Here is a 21,112-nt window from a genome sequence, read left to right as displayed (position 1 = left end):
GAAGAAGAAGCCTGCCAAGGGGAAGGCGAAGGCCATCGTTGAGGACGATTCGGACGAGGAAATGGAGGAAGCCCGTGAGTCTTCGTTCTCTTCGTCTTCTTCCCGTTCGAGAACGCGAAGCTGATCTCCACTGTGTCTCTGTTCCTTCTTCCCACCTTCTAGCTCCACCCAAACCCAAGTCCAAACCCGCCTCGACCTCCTCCAAGGCTGCCTCCAGCTCGAAACCGCTCGCATCCATCTTCACCAAGACTGCTGCCGCCGCCAAACCCGCTGCTCCTGCTAAGAAGGCTGCTTCTGCCAAGAAGTCGAAGAAGGACGAGTCTGAGGACGACTTCGATGACGATTCGTGAGTCCCTCGTTCCGATTTCCTCGCCTTCCTTCGTTTCGGAAGCTGATTCGGACGCGTCTTTCTCTTCCTCATTTTCCCCTCTTCGCAGGCTCATGATGGACGACGCTCCTGCTGCTCCGGCTGCTCCCAGAGTCAAGCGAGCTGCCGCTCCCAAGAAGGTTGCTGCTTACATCGACATGTGAGTATCGTCTCCTCTTTCTGCTTGCTTCTTCGAGCATCGGAGAGCCGTTGCTGATCCGACTCTTTCTTCTCTTTGTTCAGCGGTTCCGACTCGGACTAGGATCGCTCTTTCGATGGCCTCTCCTTACCTCACGATAATTCCCTTCCATACCTTCTCGCTCGTTTTACTGGTGCACCCTCTCTCCCTTCATTGTCCTTTTTCCCACTTTCGCTCCGGTTTGTTTTCACTCGCTGCTACTCTCCTCGGAATCTAAACGGTCTCTCTCTCTCACGCTCTCTCTCTGTTTTCTTCATGGGATGTCTTTCTCGCTCTTGCTCGGTCGGTGAGGTCTTCGAACTTCTCAAGGAAAGGTGAAGGTCAGGGAGGAAAACGAGAGACTCGATTCTCGCCGTTCAAGCGGCTCGACGTTACAGCGAGCTCTGACCAGATCCCTCATTCAGCCATTTTCCATCTCGGTTGCTCCTGGTTCGGCTGTTTTCCTTTCTTCTTCCTCGAGATCGTCCCGTGCTTGTTCCAGCGAAGAGGCAGACGCTCGAGAAGCGGTTCTCTCTCAAACCATCACTCTCTTTCCCAGCTCTTTTGATGTTGCCCTCTCTTCTCGTCAACAGCACGCTCTCGGGCATAGAGCTTCTCCTCAACTACCTCTCACCTCTGTTCCCTCAAGAGAGATCGGTTCCTGTTTCCTTGACCATAGCGAAGGAGGGAGGGAATGTGAGCTCGACGTTTCGCTCTCGAACTCTTGCCGGGCTGAACGAGCTCTTTTCCCTTTACAGACGAGTCTTTTGAGATTCGGAGGTGATGGAGGGTACGGTTTTATGTTCGAAGACATCAACAACTCGTAAGTTGCTTCTTTGGATGATCTGTGGGAGGAGAGAACGAGCTGACCTTCAACGTTTGCCTCTGACGATCTTCAGGGGAGATGGAGGTGAGCATTCAGCTCTCGGAAAAGCTTTTCGTCCGCTTTTATCCTACTGACCTTCTCTCTCGGTACTGCTACTACAGGAATCTATGCCGAACTCCTCCAGAACCGTGGGTCGCCCCCCAATGAGAAGCCTCCGAGCTCAAGCTGACTTCGCCTCCTTCTCCCTCCCTCGCTCTCTTGCTTCGACCTCTTCAGGTGCCTTTCAGATCGTCGATCCCAAGAACCAGACCGCCGCTCTTTACGCATGGTCTCCCGTAGGTGACGCTTCCATCGCGGTGGTCGACGACGTCCCAGGAGTCTCAGCAGCTCTCCCGAACTCCCTCTCAGTCGAGCTCGACTCTGACGGATCAGCCGCGTTCGAGAACACTGGATACTGGGGTGAGAGATTCCCTCTCGCTTTTTTTCTACTATTCAGCAGCTTAGTTACCCTTGTCACATCTTCCTAGGCATCAAAGTCGACTCTTCTTGGACCTACAAGACCTCGTTCTACGCCAAACTCGCATCTCCCTCTTCCTCCTCCGACGCGTCTCTCTCCGCTTCCGTCTCCCTCGTCAGCAAGACCAGCGGAACAGTCTTCGCCTCTCATACTTTCTCAAGTCTTACTGGAGAGTGGAAACAGTACTCCATCGGTCTGACTCCCTCGACCGCAGCGGAGGATCTTCAAAACTCGTTCGTCGTCCAGGTCTCTGGAGGAAGAGGAGGAGAGAAAGTGCTGTTTGGGTTGTTCAGTCTGTTCCCTCCGACGTATAAGGGGAGGTGAGTACTTCTAGTAGATGTTAGGTTAAAGAGCCTCAATATTGATATCCTCCTTTCGCTTCGACAGGGAGAATGGAATGAGGATCGATCTCGCCGAGACCATCGCCGCCGTCAAGCCGACCGTATGGAGATTCCCAGGAGGTTAGAAGTCGTTTGTTCCTGATCAGCTCGTGCATAAGAGCTGAAACTTCTTCTACGTCTCTTTCCAGGCGACAACCTCGAAGGGCAGACGTTCGATACGCGTTGGAAGTGGAACGAGTGAGTCACGACGCGTCCTCGGCTCTCCCTCGTTTCTGACCTTTCGCTGCAGAACTATCGGTCCTATCTCAGAGAGACCTGGAAGACAAGGGGATTGGAAGTACCTGAATACCGATGGACTGGGACTCGTAGAGTATCTCGACTGGTGCGAGGACCTCAACGCTGAGCCGCTGATGGGAATCTGGAGCGGATACAGTCTTACCAAAGTTGCCGTCGCGGAGGAGGACCTTGCTCCTTACGTCCAAGCTGCACTTGATCAGGTAAACATCGCTTCCTCTTTGAGCCGAGTCTCATTCCTCAAGGGAAAAGAGAGCTGACCGTCGCGTCTAATCTTCTCTCGCAGATTGAGTTCGTGATCGGAGACGTTTCGACTCCTCAGGGTGCTCTTCGCGCGAGATACGGACATCCAAAACCTTGGAGTCTGAAGTATGTGGAGGTCGGAAACGAGGATTTCATCATTCCAGCACCGTGAGTAGCTTTGCTTTGCGTTCTTTGACTTTCGCCTGGTCGACGTGATGCACTCCTGTTCGACTGCTCTCCCTTGCAGCTATCATGGCTAACCTGCTCTTTCTCAAACCTAGCACTACCTACGCCGCTTACCGATGGAAAGCCTTCCACGACGCCATCAAGCAAGCCTACCCCCATCTGAAGATAATCGCGACGACGCGTCCGGTCACTGTTCTCGATCCTCCCGAGGAGTACAGTTCGTTCCGAGTCTCTCTCTCCTTTTATACCTTCTTTGAAGAGCCACTTACTGTTTCTTTCATCACACGTATTTTCTTCAGCCGACAGACACGTCTACCAAACTCCTGAATGGTTTTCGAAAAACGCTGGCCGCTACGATAACGATCCTAGACCTGGGCCCCTCATGTGAGTGTACTGCGATCGCATACCTTGGAACACATTTCAGCTGACTCGTTTTCACTCGCTCTACAGTTTCGAGGGAGAATACGCCGGTGAGTCGCGTCTGAGCCTTCGCGTCTTCCATTCCTCGAGGCTGACCTTCCTTTTCTCCTTCAGCGACCTCCACCAACTCCTCCGATATCTTGGGAGCGTTTTCAAACGGAAGATTGAGGTACAGCACCCTCGAGGCCGCAGTGGGAGAGGCCGGATACATGACGGGCTTGGAGAGGAACTCGGTGAGGGCTGGCTCTATTTGTCGACGCGTCGCAGCTTTCGCCCTCTTCGTTGCTTACTCCCCCTGTTGTTCTTCTCTCCTTTCCAAAACCAAGGATATCGTCTTTGCTGCTGCCTATGCACCTGTGAGTCTTCACCCTTACATCCTTTCGTCGAAGAAGCTCCGAGAAGACTGATCTTTCCTTCTGCTCGGAAAAGATGCTCGAAAACATCGGTCGAACCCAGTGGACTCCCAACATGATCCTCTTCGACGCCGGTTCAGTCTACCCTTCACCTTCCTACTACACTCAGAAGGTTCGTCTGCCCTGGTTCACCTCTTGTTCTCCAACGAATCCGATGCGACCCCTTCCTCCCTTCTTTTTTTTATCACAGCTCTTCTCCACCCACCGAGGCGACATCATTCTCCCCGTCTCCTCCAACGACACCGCCCCTCAAACCTTCACCTACGTCGCCAGCTCAACCGATTCCCAAGTCTTCGTCAAAACCGCCAACTACTCCCCTTCACCCATCTCTCTCTCCCTCTCCCTCGACGGCTTCAAAGCGAAATCTGCCACCCTCGAGTACCTCACAGGACCTCATTCCCAAGCTTCAAACATCCCAGGAAAGGAGGTGCTCGTCGATATCGCTGGACCTTTCGAGGTTGAGGTCGGAAAGGAGGGAGGCGTGGTTGTTGATCTTCCGGGATGGAGTGTCGGAGTTGTTATCGTTGAGGTTTGAGCGAATGAAGAGTAATTTGATATAAGGGGTATAATCAATGGAGATACTCAGCTGAACAGCGGAAAAGGAATCGAGTCGCAAGGATCCGTCGGAATCGACGTCAACGCGGTCTTTTCCCTTCTCTTCTGCGCAAAAGCCTTTCGTTTGCCTCGACAAGTAGCACCAGTGAGCTCTCGTATCCAAGCCGAGGGCACACACATCTCACCGGAACCTTTCTGTCTCACGTCCTGAAGTTCTACGAGCTCGAGCTTGCCGTTCCCTCCCTTCGCGCAGCCCTCCGAGCTCGCTCCTTCCCCTTCCCTACCGACCTCTCTCCGAGCAAAAACATAGCGCGTGGACGTACCTGAAGGATGTTGCTACCCTTGTTGGTGATCACCAGAACGTATAGATCCTCCATGGGTTGGTAGACAAACCGAACGTCTGCCGTTTCGATCGTAGTGTGCTGAGATCGAGGAACGAGCACCGACGCGTCGCAACTTTCCTTCCTCTCTCCTCCTCTCTCTCTCTCTCCTCTTCCTTCCCGAACCCGAAGTACCGTAAAGTTCGATGTCTAATCACCAGACTCCCTACCACCAGCACAAAAGCCTTAAACGTAAACTAAGAAAGAAGAGGGACCGAAAGAGAAAAAAAAGAAAGAAGAGTCCTGATCTAAATCACAATGTACTCGTCCGTGACCAGCACCGTCTCCTGCGAGAAGGTGACCTCCTCTCCCGACTCGACCAGCGTCGCTGAGTCAACCTGCAAGCACCGAATCCAGTCCAAGGTCAGCGCTCGAGCTGCGAGACTTCGACGACGACGAAGAAGGCACGACGAGAAGAAACGAGGAACTGAAAACGCACCTTGACCTCCGCCAAACTCCCAGCACTAACGAACCTGACTCCGACGGGGAAGAAGGTATCTGGATCCTCGGTTCCCGAGACGGAGAACTCGAGCGTTCCTGAAGGCTCGTCGGCGTCGATGGAGTCGGTCGTCCAGTCGAGACAGTTGGTGATCGAGTTGACGGTCCACTCTCCCGTGTTGGAGCTGACTTTGGGGTAAGAGTTTGGACTGGAGGAGGAACGATGAAGAAGGAAGAAGAAGGGGCGTTGGAAGTGAGCGAGAGGAAGGAGGGAGGAAGACAGAGGGTTGGTGAAGAGAGGAGGAAGACGACACGAACGGCAGAGGAATAGAGATGACGACGTTTCGAAGAGTGAGGTGCTTGGCTTCCAGTTCGAACTCGATGTTGACGTCGCATCCGTCGGTGGAGGGACTGGGCCAACAGTTGACTGGGAGGGAGGGAACGACGAACGAGAAAGGTCAGTTCGGCTCGACGCGTCTCACTCTTTCTCCGACCCGCTCATCGCCCAACCTCATCTCGCCCACTGAAACCAACCTCAACCAACAAAACCCCACGACCCGACGAAAGAAGAAGCCCCAAACTCACTAGCCAAAGGCACAATCGCCTCGTTCGTCGATCCCAACTTCCACTTCACCACCGCCAACCCTTTCCCAACGGGGAAATCCCTATTCGAGTCCTTCAACGCTACCACTCTCTTCGCCGCCGGTCCACTCGCAAACTTGGCGACCTGAGGGTGCTGCTTGAACTGAACGTCGGAAGCGAAGTCGGCGGACGCGTCGGGCGACTGAAGGTTGAGTCGAAGTTTGGCGAGGGAAGCGTCCTGGACGAAGAGCTCGAGCTCTCCCTTGAGGTCGAGGGACTTGAGACCTCCATCTCGGAGGAGAGTGAGGGAGAGGTGCTCGGTGATGGAGACGTGGACGCTGCAAAGGAAGAAAGGGAAGAGGAGAGTGTGAGTTTGAGGAAGAAGAAGGGAAGCGAGGAGGAACAAGAGAAAACGCACCTCTCCTGATCGACCTTCTCGAGAACATCAACATCGGGAACCTCAGGCTCGTAGACAGGTTCCGGAACGTAAGGAGCGGCCTCCTCGTACTGAACAACAGCTTCGCTTCCGAGAGCGTCGAGCACGTCCGACTGCTTGGGCTTCTTGCCGAGCTTCATTCCGGCTCCCTTGAACGCAGGCTTGGAGCTCATCGCTGGCGATTGGGATCTGGAGATGTCGAGGCAAAGAAAGAAAGCAGAATGAAAGGCGAAGTCAGCGACGCTCGTTTGAAAGCGGGCGAGGGAAGAAGGGAGGGAAGGAAGGGAATCGTTCGCACCTCGAAGCAGCTGCAGGAGCCTCGAACCTCTGCTGCTGAACAGGAGTGTACCCTCCAGCCATTCCTCCTCCTCCTCCATAACCTGAAGACCCGTTCCCGAATCCACCAGTGTTCCTTCCAGCTCCGTGGTTGAGCTTGGCCGTCTCTCGTCGTTGCATCTCGAGCTGCTTCGCTCGTCTCTTGAGCTCCTCCTTAGCCTCGGCCTCCTTGTTCTGTAACACCAAAGAGTCAAAAGCAAGGTCAGCATCGAGTGCTCTCAAATCTCGCAGCTCGAGACGCCGAGGCTGAAGAAGCAAGAAGGAACGAAGAAGGAAAGGAACGAACCCTAGCGATGATCTCCTGGATCTTCTCCTCGTGCGACTCGGCCTCGAGAACGCTTCGGACCTGCTGAACGGTGACGTTCTCCCTGTATCCGAGGGAGATGATCTCGTCGAAGGCTGCGATGAGGTCGAAGGCGTGGTGGAGGATGGTGGCTTCGTCGGGAGAGGAGGAACGAAGGAGGTCGGAGATGGATCGAGTGATGAGGGAGAGGGTTGAGATGTCCTGCAGAAACACGACGAACAGCAGGAAAGAAAAGGTCAGCTTGAAAGCCTATCTTTACAGACGAGTAGGCAAGCTCTCGAGACTACGTTCGCTCCTCGTAAACTCTCACGTCGTGAAGTTCTACGAGCTCGAGCTTGCCGTTCCCTCCCTTCGCGCAGCCCTCCGAGCTCGCTCCTTCCCCTACCCTACCGACTTCTCTCCGAGCAAAAACATAGCGCGTGGACGTACCTGAAGGATGTTGCTACCCTTGTTGGTGATCACCAGAACGTATAGATCCTCCATGGGTTGGTAGACAAACCGAACGTCTGCCGTTTCGATCGTAGTGTGCTGAGATCCAGCGGGAATGAGCTTTGGGAACGAAGCGAGGAGACCCTCAATCCGAGAACGAGGCATCTCGAGGAATTGTCGAGAGATGACCGCTGTGAGTGGGCGAGGTGGGTTTGGATGAAGACGAGGGAGGGACGCAGGAGAGGGAAGGAGAGGGAAAGATGGGAGGGAGGAAGGTTGAGTTGGGCCGGGTTGAGGTGTTCGAGAGGAAAGGAGAGCCGAAGGAAGAGGTTGGTGGAGTAGGGAGGAGCATGGAGGCGGGATTGGACGCGTGTAGAGTGATGAGAGAAGAAAAAGAAGGAGAGACGAAGAGAGTGAGCTCTTCGGACGTGGCAAGGGAAGGAAGGGAGGAGGGTTCGACGTACGTTTCCCTCCGCGAGTGACAATGGAGGCAGCAAGAACAACCTGAGAACGACATAGAACGCATCAGCATATAGCCACGAGCTTGTTCTCCGGTCTACGTCGAGGCTCACCATGTTTTGAGAAGAAGAAGGTGAGGATGGGAAGGGAAGGAGAGATGGAGTTGGGCGCAACACTCCTCCTCCGTCTTTCCTCCTCCATTTGGGGAGTTCCCTCCCAACTATCACCCTCCCTTCCCTTCTCAAAAAACTCAATCAAACTATGGCTTCTCTATTCGGTGGATCTTCAGCAACCAAGCAGGCTCAGCCTTGTGAGTCTCCATTGTTGAAGAAGAGGAAGAAGAGAGAGCTCTTCGATTGACCCTCGACTCTCCTTCCTCCCTCCCTCCTTCTTCAGCCCAGGAAGTGCGAAAGGAGCAGATCATGGAGCAGGTCAAGCAGGAGCTTCAACTCGCTTCAGCTCAGGAGCTCATAAACAAGATGAACGAGAAGGTAAGCCCATACGATCTTATCTACAGACCTCGAGACGAGGGAGAGAGAGCTCGAGACTCAAGCTGACCTCCCTCTCTCCCTTCCTTCCCTCCCAGTGCTTCGAGAAGTGTGTTCCCAAGCCTGGAGCTTTGCTCACTCGGGCAGAGGAGGTACGTTTTACCTTCCTTTCATCCTCTTGCGCTTCAAGATACATTTTTGCTCGAGATCTGAGCCAGTTGGATGACGCGCTGCTTCAAAAACGAGTCGAGCTGACCTTCTCCCTGTCCTTCCCTCCCCTTCTTTCCGCTCTTTTGCAGAGCTGTGTTACCATGTGCATGGAGCGATACATGGAGGCGAGTAGCATACTTTCCATCTTCTCCTACTCCACTTCTCTGAGCTAACCTTTCGCTTTTCCTCGCTTTTCCTCTCTCGCTTCTCCAACGACACACCCAGGCCTGTTCGTCGCTCTCCCCCTCCCTCTCGCTCTCCATCCATCGCCCTGGTCTGCTCTCTCGCTGACTTTCATTCAACTTTCTCCTCTCAGTCAACGTCGTTTCCAAATCCTACGTGACCCGTCTAACAAAGGAGCGAGGTCAGCTCGGTTCTGCTGGAGGAGGAATGCTGGGAGGAGAGGCTCCGTCGGCTCTCTGAGCAGGACGAGGAGGTCAAAAAGAATAGAAATGAAGCACTTGGAAACCCTAGCTCTCAACCGGGAGTCTTCAGACCTCGGAAGTAGATACAAAAGAGAGTATTATAGCAAGAGCTCGTCTAGATTATCCCTTGGCCCTCCTCCACGTGGGGAGGATTGAAGGAGAAAGGACGAAGGAGAGGGGAGGAACCTCGGCTTCGCCTCGCTTGCTTTCTTCTCTTCAAACCACGACAACCTCGTCTACCCACCCCTTTTCTCTTTAACACGTCTCTCGAAGTGTCCTTCGTCGGAGTCTCATGCTCAGATGGACCAAACTCGGCGGTGGAGGAGGAGGAGGAGCACAGAAGGACGCCGGTGCTGCTTCTTTGAACGGAGCTGGACCTCACGTTGGCGCGGATGGACTGACGGATGCTGAGAGACAGGCTTTGGAGGAGATGGATCGGTTTTATGGAATGGAGAATGTGAGTCTTCCGTTCTACGACTTGGTCTAGTGGTATAGATGCAGGGAGGACGTGGAGGGGAGAGGGAGAGGGACCGGTCGAGGCCGTTGTCGAGTTGGTTGGTTGAGCTCGAGAAGGAAGGAAGGAAGAGTCTAGAGGGAGGGAAGGCTCCCCCTGAGCTTCGAGCGGCGGGTATGCCTGATTGATAGTCGTCGGTACGCGCTGGGAGAAGCTCGGAGGCGAGGGAGATGGAGGGAAGTTGGCCGGCGGGAAGGAACGACGTCGGTGAAGAGCAGGAGGATGAGGAGAGAGAGCGAGCGAGCTCTTCCCTTCGCTAGGCTCCTTCTCCAGTGGAAACCTTCCTTTCCTCCTTGTGCTATCTTTACCTGAAAGGAGATAAGGGGCTTTACGAGGTCTCGGATCTTCTTCACTTGATCAACTTCCGAACTCGAGCTATCCTTCCCTTTGGCTTCCCCATCGCTGACCGATCTCCTCCCCTTCCTTCCTTCCCTCTCTCCCTCTGCTCTCCTTCGCCTTCGCAGTTCGGTAACACATGGTGCGTTTCTCCTCTCTTCTTGACTCACCCGTCTTCCTGTTCCTCGTACATGTGTCTATCTAATCCTGACGCGTTTTCTTCGCATCTACATCTGCATCTCGCTTGGTTCAAACAGCTACGCCAACTCCGTCCTCCAATCCCTCTACTTCTGTCGCTCGTTCCGAGACTGTGTCAACACCTACCCCTCCCTCGTCACCCCCTTCGTCGCGTCCCACGTCCCACCTACCTTCTCTCCTCTTCCAACCTCCGCAACCCTCGCCTCCGTCCAAGAAAAAGTTGCTCAAGCCGCGCTCTCCAACTCGAACCACTCCTACTCAACTCCCAACCATTCGCCTGCTCCTCCAACGCCAGGAGGATCCCAAGCTCCCTCCTCCTCCCCTTCGTCGACAGCAGCACCCCCAGAGAAGGAGAAGAAGGCTTCTCGATGGCCAGGAACCAAAAAGGTCCTTTCTACAACGTCCAACGCTCCTCCTCTCCTCTCGCCAGCCCTCCCAGTTTCCTCCCCTCCTTCGCCGAACGCTTCCGAACCCACTGCTCCTCTGGATCCCAACAGCACTCAGCTCGTCATTCCTCACTCTCCGGTTCCACCAGCATCCCTCTTCATCGCTCTTCAGACCCTGTTCCGTCACATCGCTTCCATCCCTCCTCCCACGTACATGATCCCTCCCAAGGACAAGGACGGGAACGGAGGAGGACCACCGGTGCCGACGGTGACGACCGTGATCGCTCCTGCTGCTTTCGTGGGGAAGCTCAAGTTGGAGAACGAGATGTTCAGAGGGGCGATGCAGCAGGTTCGTCTTTCTTTCGGCGGTTGTACGAAGAAAGGGAAGGAAGCGCGCGCTCGAACGAAGCTGACCTCGAGCTTTGTTCGTTTTTGATCGTTCAAACAGGACGCTCACGAGTTCCTGAACTACCTGTTGAATAAGATCGGGGAGGATCTCGAGTCGGAGGAGAAGGAGAGGAAGACTGCTTCGAGGGAGAACTTCAGGAAACGGTTGGAGAACGGGAACGGGAATGGACACGAGGTCGACGAGCGTGAGTTTCCAAGTTTCTCCGTCTCGCCCTGCCCCTCTCCCTTCTTAGCCTCCAAAGAGGAAACTGACCCGTTCGCCTTGTTTCTCGACGCGTCTTCGCACAGTCTCGGACTCCCTCGCTTCTCTCAGTACGGCTCAGACGCCAGGATCGTCCTCGTCGCGTCACAACCAGAAGGGTCCCGAGCAGACGTTCGTTCAGAAGCTGTTCGAGGGCAAGTTGACGAACGAGACGAGATGCTTGACTTGCGAGACGGTGAGTACTATCTCTTCCAGCGTTCAGTATACAGCTCTTCGCTCGTCGTAGAACTCGGCTGATCCTTCTTTCTCCCTCCCTCCTTGGCGCGCAGACCTCATCTCGAGACGAATCCTTCCTCGACCTGTCCATCGATATTGAGCAGAACAGCTCCATCACCGCCTGTCTCCGTCAGTTCTCGGCTTCCGAGACGCTCTGTCAACGGAACAAGTTCTACTGTGATACGTGCTGTGGGCTGCAGGAGGCTGAGAAGAGGTGCGCCTCGTTTTCGTCTTCCCTTCTCCTTCTTCCTTCACCCCTCCCTCAGCTTCGAACCAGTCCCCTGACCTTGCCCACTTCTTTATCGTCTTCGAATTAAAACAGGATGAAGATCAAAACCCTCCCGAACGTGCTCGCTCTTCACCTCAAGCGATTCAAGTACCAGGAGGAACTCGGACGTTACGTCAAGCTCAACTACCGAGTCACCTTCCCTTTCCAACTTCGGCTGTTCAACACGAGTGACGACTCGGAGGATCCAGATCGGTTGTACGAGTTGTTTGCTATCGTCGTTCACGTCGGAGGGTGAGTCTCAGTCTCGTTTCGTTCGACGCGTCTCAAGTCTCGTCTTTTCCCGCTCCTCTTCCTTCCTTCGACCCGCACTGATCCCTTCCCTTCTCATCCATTCAGAGGTCCTCATCACGGTCATTACATCGCAATCGCAAAGACTGGCTCCGGCTGGATGATGTTCGACGACGACACCGTCTCTCCCATCGACGAAGCCGATATTCAACAGTACTACGGTGAATCTGCAGCTGGATCCGGATACGTCCTCTTCTACCAGGCCATCGATCTGGATCCTACCTCCGTCGGACTTCGATCTCGAGAGTCGGAGAGCTCGTCAGCAGCAGCACCAGCCTCGACGAACCTCCAAGTCGGTCAACAACCTCCCAATCTCGACCCAGCGTCCTTCTTCCCTCCCGTTTCACCCAACATCGTTCTTTCCGCTCCTCCTACACCTTCAAACGGCGTCGACTCAGACGTGCGGACACCCCTCCTCGCTCCTCCAATCCGTCCTCCTCTCCTCGACATGGGGTCTCAAACCTCAACCATCATGGCTTCTCCCTCTTCACCCATTCGGGAATCCTCCTTTTCGCCTCCTCCTCCACCACCTACCTTCCCACAGATCTCCCAAACTCCTCCTCGGAGTCCAATCGTCGAAGGGTCCAACCCAATGTCGGAACTCGGCCGTTCGCTCGCAGCGAAGAGGTCCCCAGCCCTCCCTCCTTCCTCGATGCCCAAAGCTCCTCCCTCCGTCGCCAGCAGTTCGCTCAGCCGAGCCTCGTCGATGGCCTCTCTCCCCCCTCCGGCCCATCCTTCCACCCCTCTCTCGACGTCGAAGGAGAAGGAGAGCTCGGGAGGACATTGGTTCTCGAGGAAAGGATCGTCGTCGAAGGACAAGTCGGAAAGGAGGATCTCGTCGTCGACGTCTTGGTACGGAAGTCACAACCATCCAGCGCCCATCTCCATCCCCATTTCGAACGGATCGTCGTCGACTTCTTCGACCAACGAACTTCCGGGAGAGAGATCTCAAACGGGAGCGGGCTCGACTCCCGTTCAAGAGGAGGATCCTCGGACGCGTCAACCTTCACCTCCAGGTCAACTCGAGCAGTCCTCCTCCTTCGATCCTTCCTCGGCCAAACCTCGTTTGAACGGCGTCGTTCCTCGATCCAGGGACGCCTCCACCACCATCGCCGAAGGAGTCGTCGATAACTCTTCCTCGTCGTCTTCCAACTCCTCCATCCCAAACCTCGATCCCAACTCAGGTCTCCCGTCCGCGCGTCTCTCCCCTCTTCCTCCCTTCGCTCACTCTCACGTTTCCCCATCGCTCCTCTTCGGAAACGGAAACAGCAGCACCCCACCCACCCCTTCCCCACCTACCAACTCCCACGTTCCCTCCCATCTCAGTCGAAAGGAGACCAAGGAAGAGAAGAAGGAGCGGGAGAAGGCTGAGAAGGAAGCGGAGAAGAGGAAGAAGATCGAGAGGAAGAGCTCAATCGGACCTGGGATGAGCACGATGGGGAAGCTGGGTGGGCTGGGAAGGAGTTCGAGCATGGCGATGAAGATTGGGTTTGGGAAGAGGGATCACAAGGAGAAGGAGTCGAGTTAGCGTCGTGTTTCGGTTTCATTCTTCGTCTTTCTCAGTTTGATTTAGCTATCTCAGCGTTGTATTTCGGTTTTGTAGTCGGAGGGGGTGCTGGTGCTTTAGAAGGGAGGAGGAGGAGGAGAGGATGGGAAGTAAAGGGAGGGGAGAGAGGGATAGTGTAGACGCGTCGACGATTCGATCAAGGAAGGGACTCTCATTCTACGTACAAGCCACGACCTCTCTATACCTACTTGCCCTCTTCGTAGACAAGATAACTCACTTACTCTATCTCCCTGCTCGAATCTTTCACTGCCTTGCTGAGAGACAAAAAGGAAACTCTCGCGACGACGCTGCCTTTTGCTGGCTCTGAATGCTACCATTTCATCTCCTCGAACGGGACCACCGCCCGAGTCATCGAATGCGTCCGTATCTCTCCCATCGGCTCCCTCGTCTGATCTATCATATCGATCTCCAGTCGTGAACGCTCCAGCGGACTCGACCTTCCTCTTCGACTCGACGACATCTCGAAGTCGGGGATCGGGGTGGATGGTGGATCGAACTCGTGGAGGGAGACGTTTTCCGAGATGCATTCGAGGTTGTGGGATTGTAGGGACTCCGTCTTCTCGGGTTGGGCTTCCAGGTCGAGCTCTGCAGCGGGGGACTGGGTGGAAGACGAAGGAGAGAGAGCGCGTGTGAGCTTCGACGGAGGAAAGGAACGGAAGCGGGAACGAAGACGGGAAGGACGAACGTAGCGGGTGTGAGTAATGGTAGAGACGGTGATGGTGTCTTTGGGTTGAGTGGTCTTTGGGTTCCGACTGGTGTCGTTCAGGCTCGAAACCTGGTGGCGAAGGCGTCCTCGACTGGAAGGGGAACAAAAAAAACGAGGTCGTCAGTCGTCGTAAATTTTCTTCTTTTGCACCTCGTTCTGGCGGTCCAAACTCACGAGTTAAGAACGTGTAGTACAGAAAGTGCGCAAAGTTTCCCCTCGACGAAGGACGGTACGATGCACAGGTTGGCTCCGCTGTCGACCGCTGGAAGAAGGGAAAGTCTCGTCAACAAACAATCACGCTTGGCCGAGATCTTTAATGAGACTGAGACTGACCATAGCTGGCAAGGAAAAACAGAGCTGCCATCAGAGGCTGTAGAGATGAGAGGGGAAGAATACGTGGGAGAGGTCAGATAGGGAGTGTTCGTCCGTTTTGACACGGCTTGACAAGATCGACGCGTCGAGGGAGTCGGTAGTGGAACAACCCACCAAAGTTTGGGCCTCTATTATCCAGCAAATCACTCTAGAGATCATCACGTCCGTCGACGATCGACCAGTCCGACTACTGAACAGGCAAGCCACGATCGTGCTAGTAAGAATCAGGTCAGTGAAAACGGTGATAGATTTCCAGCTGATGATGAAGTTTTTGAGGATGTCAAAGTTATCGAAATTGGTCTGAAATGTGTTAAGGTGAAGCTTTGTCAGTCCAGGGACTTTGCAGTCAAGGCAATTCGAGTAGAGGAGGGCAAAAAAGAGACGCACGTCGACGCTCGCCTGAAGAACGGTAGTAACTCCGCTTCCGAGACCCATGGCGAGCCCCGCGAGTATGGAGGGAACGCAGAACGCAAGAAGGATCCAGCCTAGCGTACGATGTCGACGAAGGAGGGTGAAAGCTCGTTCTAAGAGGAGAAGGAGCGTCAGGTTTCGCCGTAATAACAAATTCATACAGAAACAGAACTCACCCAGAAAGAAGGCTTGAGAGAGAGCACCGGCCATGGCTTCCAGCACTGTAAGAGAAACGAGGTAGGAGGGCGTAGCTTAGCTCTAGCGCCGGAGAGACGCGACGACGACCGTGAAGAAGCGATCAACAACTCACTCATCACGCCCTGAACGAAGATGGAGCGCAGGAAGACACGTTAGCTCTCGAACTAAGTAATTGTGGAGTTCAAAACGTTGTGGGCGTACCTCAAAGTACTGTTGGCGGGGAGAACAAAAGTCGAATCGGTGATCAGAACGCGTGAAAGCAAGACGCGTCGCAGCAGATCTGATCTGAAGATGAGAGACTCACGACGTTCGTCAAAGCTCCCTCCCAGATTCCGAAACCCGTTCCGAAGATCGTGTAGACGGTATAGAAGACGAGGATGGTTTGAGCTCTGCGTGAAAGAAGGAAAGGGCTGAGTTTGATTCCGTTTTCACGACCTGCCTCCTGCCTCTTCCCTCGTTCGTCTCTCCACTCCTTCCCCCTCAGGAAGATGTACGTACAAATTTATCACGAACAGGGAAGTCACGAGAATCTTGAACTTCGCCGTATCCTGGAAGAACCGCCTGTTCGAACGAACGAGGAGTCGCTCGATCAGCTTCGACTCCACCTCTTCACTTGCCACGGTCGTTCAAGCTATAAGAGAGTCGCTTGAACTCACCAGTAGGTGAATGCATAGACAGCCAGAACCCCGAACAGCATATGGTCTATTAACGAAGCGACCTGATGGAAAGAAAGAAGGGGAAGGAAGGTGAGCTCGACTCCTCGCTTCAGCCCTTTCGCTCCTCCCCGTCGCCCTCTCTTCATTCCCCTTCGCTCAACCAACACGAGCGAGGACCGACCAGTATAGGACCCAGATACCTCCCGGGAGACATCGCGTATTCCAGAGCAGCGACCGATAGTCCTCTCGTGTCCTCAGACGTATCGTTCATTGGGGAGGAAGGGGGGAGAGGGAGAGGGAGAGGGAGGGGAGAAGAGAGGACGGGACGATTGGGGCGATCCGTTGGGAGGCGAGAGATAGTTCCGGAACGAAGAAGCCAGAAAGAGGTGATACAGAGGGGCGAGAAGAGGTGACTGTTGAAGAAAGGAGGGCAGAGGAAGGGAAAGCCTGGCTCCCTCGGCGCTTGGTGAAACACCCGAAAACGCCTTTTAGGTTTCGACGGGCGAGTGGAACAAGGAAGAAACTCACGTTTTCCAACTCCCTGTTACCCTGGTGCCCGAGAGTTAATAGATCTTCACACCAACAGTTGCGAGACGGTGTCAGAAGCTTTTCAGGGCGGCAGAAACCTGGAAATTTCTTCGGCGAGCTATCTAGACCTCGCCTCAATTCGTCGCGTCTTTGCAACTCGCCGTTCCCTCCCTCTCATCTACGAACCGACTCTGAGTTGATGACCATGGATTAGAACAGACGAGCAAGCAGTGTAATTCTACTGAGAAGTACGAGGTGGGAACAAACCGAAGAGTAGGGAGAAAAATGAAGGTGGATGCGACGAACGAGCGAAGCGAAAGCAAAACAACTGAGGAGACAGTACAACGAGGAGAAGGAGAAAAGAGAAAGACAGGCTACCACCGCATCTGCTCGAATGGCACCACTGGGACTAACTTCGCCTGACTACTTCCATCGGTGTGCTGGAAAGTCTCCCCGTCGTGAGCTGACGTTCCCTTCCCGTTCTCGAACGATTCGAGAGAAATATCGTCTCCGTCCTCGATCCTGTTCCCTCGGACGTGACTGTTCGTTTGATGGTTTCGCTGAACCTCGATGTCGTACTCGTCGGCGGCAGACCTGTTGACCTGGGTGAGAGTTTGGATCTGGACTCGACCTTTCGTAGTTAATTCCTGAGGACCGCTGATCTTGTTGGAAGTGTGCTCGGTCGACAAGTCGTGTCGCAGTCTTCCTCGACTGTAACGAAAACAAGAGCGATGAAGTCAGCACGAGCAGCACCAGGAGCGCTGCCGCACGCCTTGGACGCGTCGTCTCGTCTCCTGTCACTCACCTGTTCAGGACATGAAAGACACTGATACATGCCAATTTTGCTTCCATAAAGGAGGGGATCAAGCATACGTTTCCAGCACTGTCGGCGGCTGGAGAATTGAAATGGAAGGAGTAAGAAGAGAGACCAGCGAAACGAAGACGACGCATTTGCCTTCGAACGACTCACCGTAGGATGCAAGGAAGAAAAGCGCAGCGAAGAGCGGGAGAGCTTGAGCTTCAACGATCCACCTGACCTGCAAGAGGGGAACAGAGAGAGAGAGATACAAACCGTCAGAAAGAAATAAAGACGACGCGAGGGAGAAGTCAAGATGGATCGGAGCAGGGAACGTACCAGACGTGTGACAGCTGAATCAGTTTGTCGCCAACCTGTTCTGCTGTTGAGCAAGCAGTAGACGACTGTAAAAATATAGCGACGAGTCAGCTCCTGCCGTTTATTCTCCCTCTTCTTCTCCTTCGTTTACTCACTCGAGCCAGTAAGGATCAGGTCCGTCAGGACTGTTGTACCCTTCCAGCCGATGATAAGACGCGTTAGAACATCGAAGTTGGCGAAATCGGTCTGGAAAGAAGAGAAAGAAGGGATAATGGTCAGAAGAAGGGAGAGAAGGCGGGACGTCGAATGCGACGCGTCGTTCGGACTCACTCCTGCACCAGCCGACGATAGAACGGTGATGATTCCACATCCCAAGCCGCACGCGAGTCCCGCCAGGATTCCTGGGATACTGAATCCCAATAGGATATAGCTGACGATCTTCTTCTTCTTCATGAGCGTGAAAGCCCGTTCGAGGAAGAAACTCTGAGCTACTGAACCGGTAATGGCTTCCATCACTGCGAGAGGGAAACGGATCGGAAGGTCAGAATGAGTGTTACACATCGGTGAGGAAAGCGGAAAGAGAAGCTCACTTAAGATTCCCTGGAAAAGAGAACGGAAGACGAAGGTGATCAGCCGCCTGCAAGCCCCAACTCCAAATCGGACTAGGTCTTCGGATGCGCTACTGTGAAACTTAGCTTACCTCGAAGTACTGAGAAGGGAGGGAAGGAGGAGAGAAGAAGGTCAGCTCTTCAGAAAAGGTCGGGTGAGGGCTTTCTTCGACGCGTCGAGGACTTGAGAGGTCGTCCCCTCCGTTCTGACGGCGACGACGGTCTTTTGGAGCTTTAAGAATCAGAACAGATAGGACTCACGACGTTCGTCGTTGTCCCTGCCCAGTCACCAAAGCCAGATCCCTGAAAGTGAGAAAGAGACGAAACGCGGATCATCAAAGGGAACGTCAGCGGTCGGTTGATCGATCTCTGGGCGTCGCTGAACCCGAGGGATTTCGGACTACTCACAAACATGTTGAAGACGTTGTAGACGACCCTGGAAGAAGAGTTGGAAGGAAGACGAGGGAGGCGAAGAGAGGAAAAAAGGGAGGGAAGAGGAGGTGTCAATCGTCACTCTTTCTTTTCTTCGAGCTGAAATATCTTCTTGAACCTATGCTTACATTGAAGTTTGGGCTCTGTATGGAACGAAGCAGCAGCAAGGAAAGGGAGGGGTCAGCTAGTCTTCTTGAACGACGGAAGGGTAGGACGGTGAAACAAGGAGGAAGCAGCCCTAGGGAGAAACGTTGAGCTCGCTCGTCCTCCCTCTCCTCACCTTCCACTCGATCGACGACGTCGTACTCACAGATTGAGGATAAACAGGGCGCATACAAGACCTGACGAACGAGTTGGGAGAAATGTATGAACGAGGGTTGGGAGGCGAAGACAGGAGGTTAGTTTGAAGGACGAAGACATTAGGAGGGCGGGAGGGAGGGAAGAGGGGAGCGACGGAGGCGAGCTCATTTCGTTCCCTTCGATCCCAAAGAGGAGAGGAAGACGCACCCTTGAACTTGAGGCCATCTTTAAACCAGCGCCAGTAAGCTGAAAAAAGAGACAGATAGGGAAAACAAAAGAGTCAAGTCAGGAAAGGTTGAAGGAGGGAGGCCCAGAGGGAGAGGAGAAAGGGACGCTTCGTACACGAGAACTCCGTAAGAACTATGCCAAAAAGGATGCAGTCGATCAAGGATGCGAGAATTAGCATTCCTTGGAATCGAACGGGCTCGTTGATGTGATCTTGGATCAGGTCCTGCTCGGACTGAGAGAGGTGGAAGAAATCGCTTGGTTGGACGGGCATGATGGCGAAGAGTCGAGGAGGCTGAGAGGGGAGGAGGAGGAGGAGGAGGAAGGGTATCGATGAGAAGAGAAGCGTAGGAGGGGTATAAAGGTGTGGGCTCGAGAGCGAAGAAGGCCAAAAGAGAGGCAGGTGGTCGTTGGAGGGAAGAGAGTTGGGGGAAAGCTCGCTGAAAGGGAGGGAAGCGCCTAACGAGACCGCGATCGTCCGGCTGTCGATAGATCCGCAGAGCTACCAAGTCCGACCAGGACCCCACGAGCCTGTTTCAGAAGAGGAGAGTGGTGTTGTGAAACGTTCCTTCAGGGGAGGGCGCGAGCGGCAGAGGAAACTCCGTCGCGTTCTTCCCTCATGCTTCGAACCTGAGCTGGCGTGAGCGACGCTCTCTCTTCAGCCTTCTCAGCATGTTCTCAGCCTACTAGGACGACCGCAGGCTATTCATCGAGTTCATCGATGGGGAAAAGAGGGATTAAAGGTAAGCCCCGCGACAGGGAGATCGTGAACAGGCTCCTTTGGTTAGTCTCCGTTTCTTGCCCTCATATAAACTCGCTGAGAGATGACTGCTTCGGTTAGCATAGAACTCGGATCAGCTGATACCTCTCTCTTCCGAACTGCCTTCGTAGGAAGCTCAAAGGCGGAAGTTTTGACTCGAGACAGAGCGGGAGAGGAGAAGGAAGAAAAGAGGGAGGGAGAGATGCGGGGGGACTGGGACGCGTCGCTCCCCTCTGCTGATCCTCTATTTTCTCCTTGCTCCAAGTATTCTGGGAGGACCTGGTCCCTTCGCTTGTGTACCGTCTCTATAGCCGACTTCTTCGCCTTGAGACTAGTCTCGTTTGAAAGCAGGACCTGAAAAACGAGAACAGACCCGGTTGCTCTCGAGTCGAACCACGGTCACATCGAGTCTTGGGGTCGAAAACGAGAGCCCTCGATATGTGCTCAGCGTTCGACAGGTGATAAGAAACAATCGGAATAAAGACGGCGACCTCCAGCAAGGGAAAGGAAGAAGAAGTCGCCGTGAATCTCGTCGCGTCGTCCCTTTTGGTCCCTCTCTTCTCTTCTGCTCAAACTCGAGTGAGACCAGTAACTGAACCACTCATAATTAGTTACGATGAACATCAGCAGACCTTCCAGCTAGCTTTATCCATCTCTACTGAACGCGTCGTGACAACGCTCCTTTTTTCCCTTTCCCTGTTTGACTCCTCCTCCTTTGTCGCCCAGCCCAACGAATTCCAAAGCTCTTTCGCCACCACCTCCTCCTCTCTCCGGAAAATTCTCGTTCTTGGGTTTCTCTCTCTCATATTTCGCACGTCCGTGGTCGCTCTGCATTGAACTTTGTTCGCCGTCCTACAGCGTCGAACCGAACGCGCTCCTCCCTCGATCCCTCTCCCTCCTCAACACGTCCACACCACCTCATTCGGATAGATACGAGACGAACGTGGGAAATCAATCAAGGCGTCATCTTTTACCAAAAAGCGGTTGTCTTCGTTTCCATTGAAGCTGATCGCGTTCGGGCCTCTTTTTTGGCCTTCAACACCTCTTCCCTTTTTCCTCTCGCCTCGCCCCGGAACCCACTCTCGACTCCTTCCGAGACAAGGAAAGAAATCACCGTGGGGTCAGCAGGAAATCGATGCCCGAGCCCGTATACCGTCTTCCTTCTTCTTCTTCTCATCCAAGGAATGTAAGCCGACGCGTCGCGTGTCGGTCGTCGCTGAATCTTCGCCTCCTTCCCTTTCCTCCCTCCCGGGCTGCTCTCGGGCTCGACGAATCTGGGAGGACATCGCTTCTATCTCCTCCTTCACCTCTTCCTCAGCCTTCAATCGACCTCGTCTCGTCGTACTTAATTCTTGCTTTCGAGAGGTTCAAGGGCAAAGGGATACAATAAGACGATCAGAAAGGAGAGGGAAAGAGAGAGAGGGAGAGGTTAGATACGTAAGTGGAAAAAAATAGGAATGCTCAGCAAGAAAGGAAGGAAACCGAAACGAAACAAAGGAGACCAAAAGAAG

At 54.0% G+C, this 21,112-nt stretch overlaps 6 protein-coding genes across 6 annotated transcripts; 3 read left to right on the top strand and 3 right to left on the bottom strand.

Moving 5' to 3' along the window:
- Positions 1-1,345: 1,345 nt before the first annotated feature.
- On the top strand, positions 1,346-4,320 carry BDY24DRAFT_412329 (glycoside hydrolase superfamily; the record flags this gene model as incomplete). The annotated part of the gene is made up of 16 exons (XM_076643041.1): positions 1,346-1,368; positions 1,445-1,455; positions 1,533-1,559; positions 1,648-1,830; positions 1,899-2,208; positions 2,276-2,349; positions 2,418-2,466; positions 2,519-2,726; positions 2,810-2,934; positions 3,048-3,169; positions 3,252-3,336; positions 3,403-3,422; positions 3,487-3,605; positions 3,699-3,728; positions 3,802-3,897; positions 3,976-4,320. The coding sequence occupies 16 exons, from the start codon at positions 1,346-1,348 to the stop codon at positions 4,318-4,320; spliced, it is 1,827 nt and encodes a 608-aa protein (XP_076500007.1).
- A 522-nt stretch (positions 4,321-4,842) lies between these two features.
- On the bottom strand, positions 4,843-8,195 carry RET2 (coatomer subunit delta). The gene is made up of 10 exons (XM_076636482.1): positions 7,818-8,195; positions 7,710-7,749; positions 7,246-7,436; positions 6,799-7,017; positions 6,475-6,686; positions 6,159-6,365; positions 5,744-6,078; positions 5,477-5,585; positions 5,160-5,367; positions 4,843-5,058 (listed from the first exon to the last, which is right to left on the bottom strand). The coding sequence occupies exons 1-10, from the start codon at positions 7,818-7,820 to the stop codon at positions 4,969-4,971; spliced, it is 1,614 nt and encodes a 537-aa protein (XP_076500006.1). The 5' UTR covers positions 7,821-8,195; the 3' UTR covers positions 4,843-4,968.
- On the top strand, positions 7,870-8,938 carry TIM13 (protein translocase subunit TIM13). The gene is given in 6 exon segments (XM_076638928.1): positions 7,870-8,014; positions 8,101-8,195; positions 8,291-8,344; positions 8,492-8,529; positions 8,540-8,541; positions 8,719-8,938. 6 exon segments carry the CDS (start codon positions 7,966-7,968, stop codon positions 8,823-8,825), a joined length of 345 nt encoding a protein of 114 aa, XP_076500005.1. The 5' UTR covers positions 7,870-7,965; the 3' UTR covers positions 8,826-8,938.
- Positions 8,939-8,974: 36 nt separating this feature from the next.
- On the top strand, positions 8,975-13,542 carry BDY24DRAFT_378415 (uncharacterized protein). Its single transcript, XM_076638927.1, has 8 exons — positions 8,975-9,284; positions 9,806-9,819; positions 9,935-10,610; positions 10,710-10,854; positions 10,958-11,106; positions 11,201-11,361; positions 11,470-11,667; positions 11,773-13,542. The coding sequence occupies exons 1-8, from the start codon at positions 9,120-9,122 to the stop codon at positions 13,250-13,252; spliced, it is 2,988 nt and encodes a 995-aa protein (XP_076500004.1). The 5' UTR covers positions 8,975-9,119; the 3' UTR covers positions 13,253-13,542.
- A 41-nt stretch (positions 13,543-13,583) lies between these two features.
- Positions 13,584-16,391, bottom strand: BDY24DRAFT_378408 (DUF6534 domain-containing protein). The gene is made up of 13 exons (XM_076638926.1): positions 15,816-16,391; positions 15,635-15,696; positions 15,477-15,539; positions 15,283-15,367; positions 15,180-15,188; positions 15,091-15,100; positions 14,957-15,001; positions 14,757-14,893; positions 14,484-14,669; positions 14,331-14,367; positions 14,172-14,259; positions 13,977-14,088; positions 13,584-13,889 (listed from the first exon to the last, which is right to left on the bottom strand). The coding sequence occupies exons 1-13, from the start codon at positions 15,903-15,905 to the stop codon at positions 13,602-13,604; spliced, it is 1,212 nt and encodes a 403-aa protein (XP_076500003.1). The 5' UTR covers positions 15,906-16,391; the 3' UTR covers positions 13,584-13,601.
- A 10-nt stretch (positions 16,392-16,401) lies between these two features.
- On the bottom strand, positions 16,402-19,257 carry BDY24DRAFT_378395 (DUF6534 domain-containing protein). Its single transcript, XM_076638925.1, has 14 exons — positions 18,959-19,257; positions 18,824-18,862; positions 18,627-18,657; positions 18,445-18,459; positions 18,293-18,320; positions 18,146-18,187; positions 17,977-17,985; positions 17,867-17,876; positions 17,607-17,791; positions 17,432-17,522; positions 17,298-17,362; positions 17,133-17,199; positions 16,968-17,055; positions 16,402-16,873 (listed from the first exon to the last, which is right to left on the bottom strand). Exons 1-14 carry the CDS (start codon positions 19,113-19,115, stop codon positions 16,537-16,539), a joined length of 1,164 nt encoding a protein of 387 aa, XP_076500002.1. The 5' UTR covers positions 19,116-19,257; the 3' UTR covers positions 16,402-16,536.
- Between the last annotated feature and the right edge of the window lie 1,855 nt (positions 19,258-21,112).

Source organism: Mrakia frigida (assembly GCF_051309035.1).
Source record: "Mrakia frigida strain ATCC 22029 unplaced genomic scaffold BDY24scaffold_4, whole genome shotgun sequence".
Lineage (NCBI taxonomy): Eukaryota > Fungi > Basidiomycota > Tremellomycetes > Cystofilobasidiales > Mrakiaceae > Mrakia > Mrakia frigida.
The sequence above is the reverse complement of the archived record's forward strand: the minus strand, read 5'-3'. Positions and strand labels throughout refer to the sequence as shown.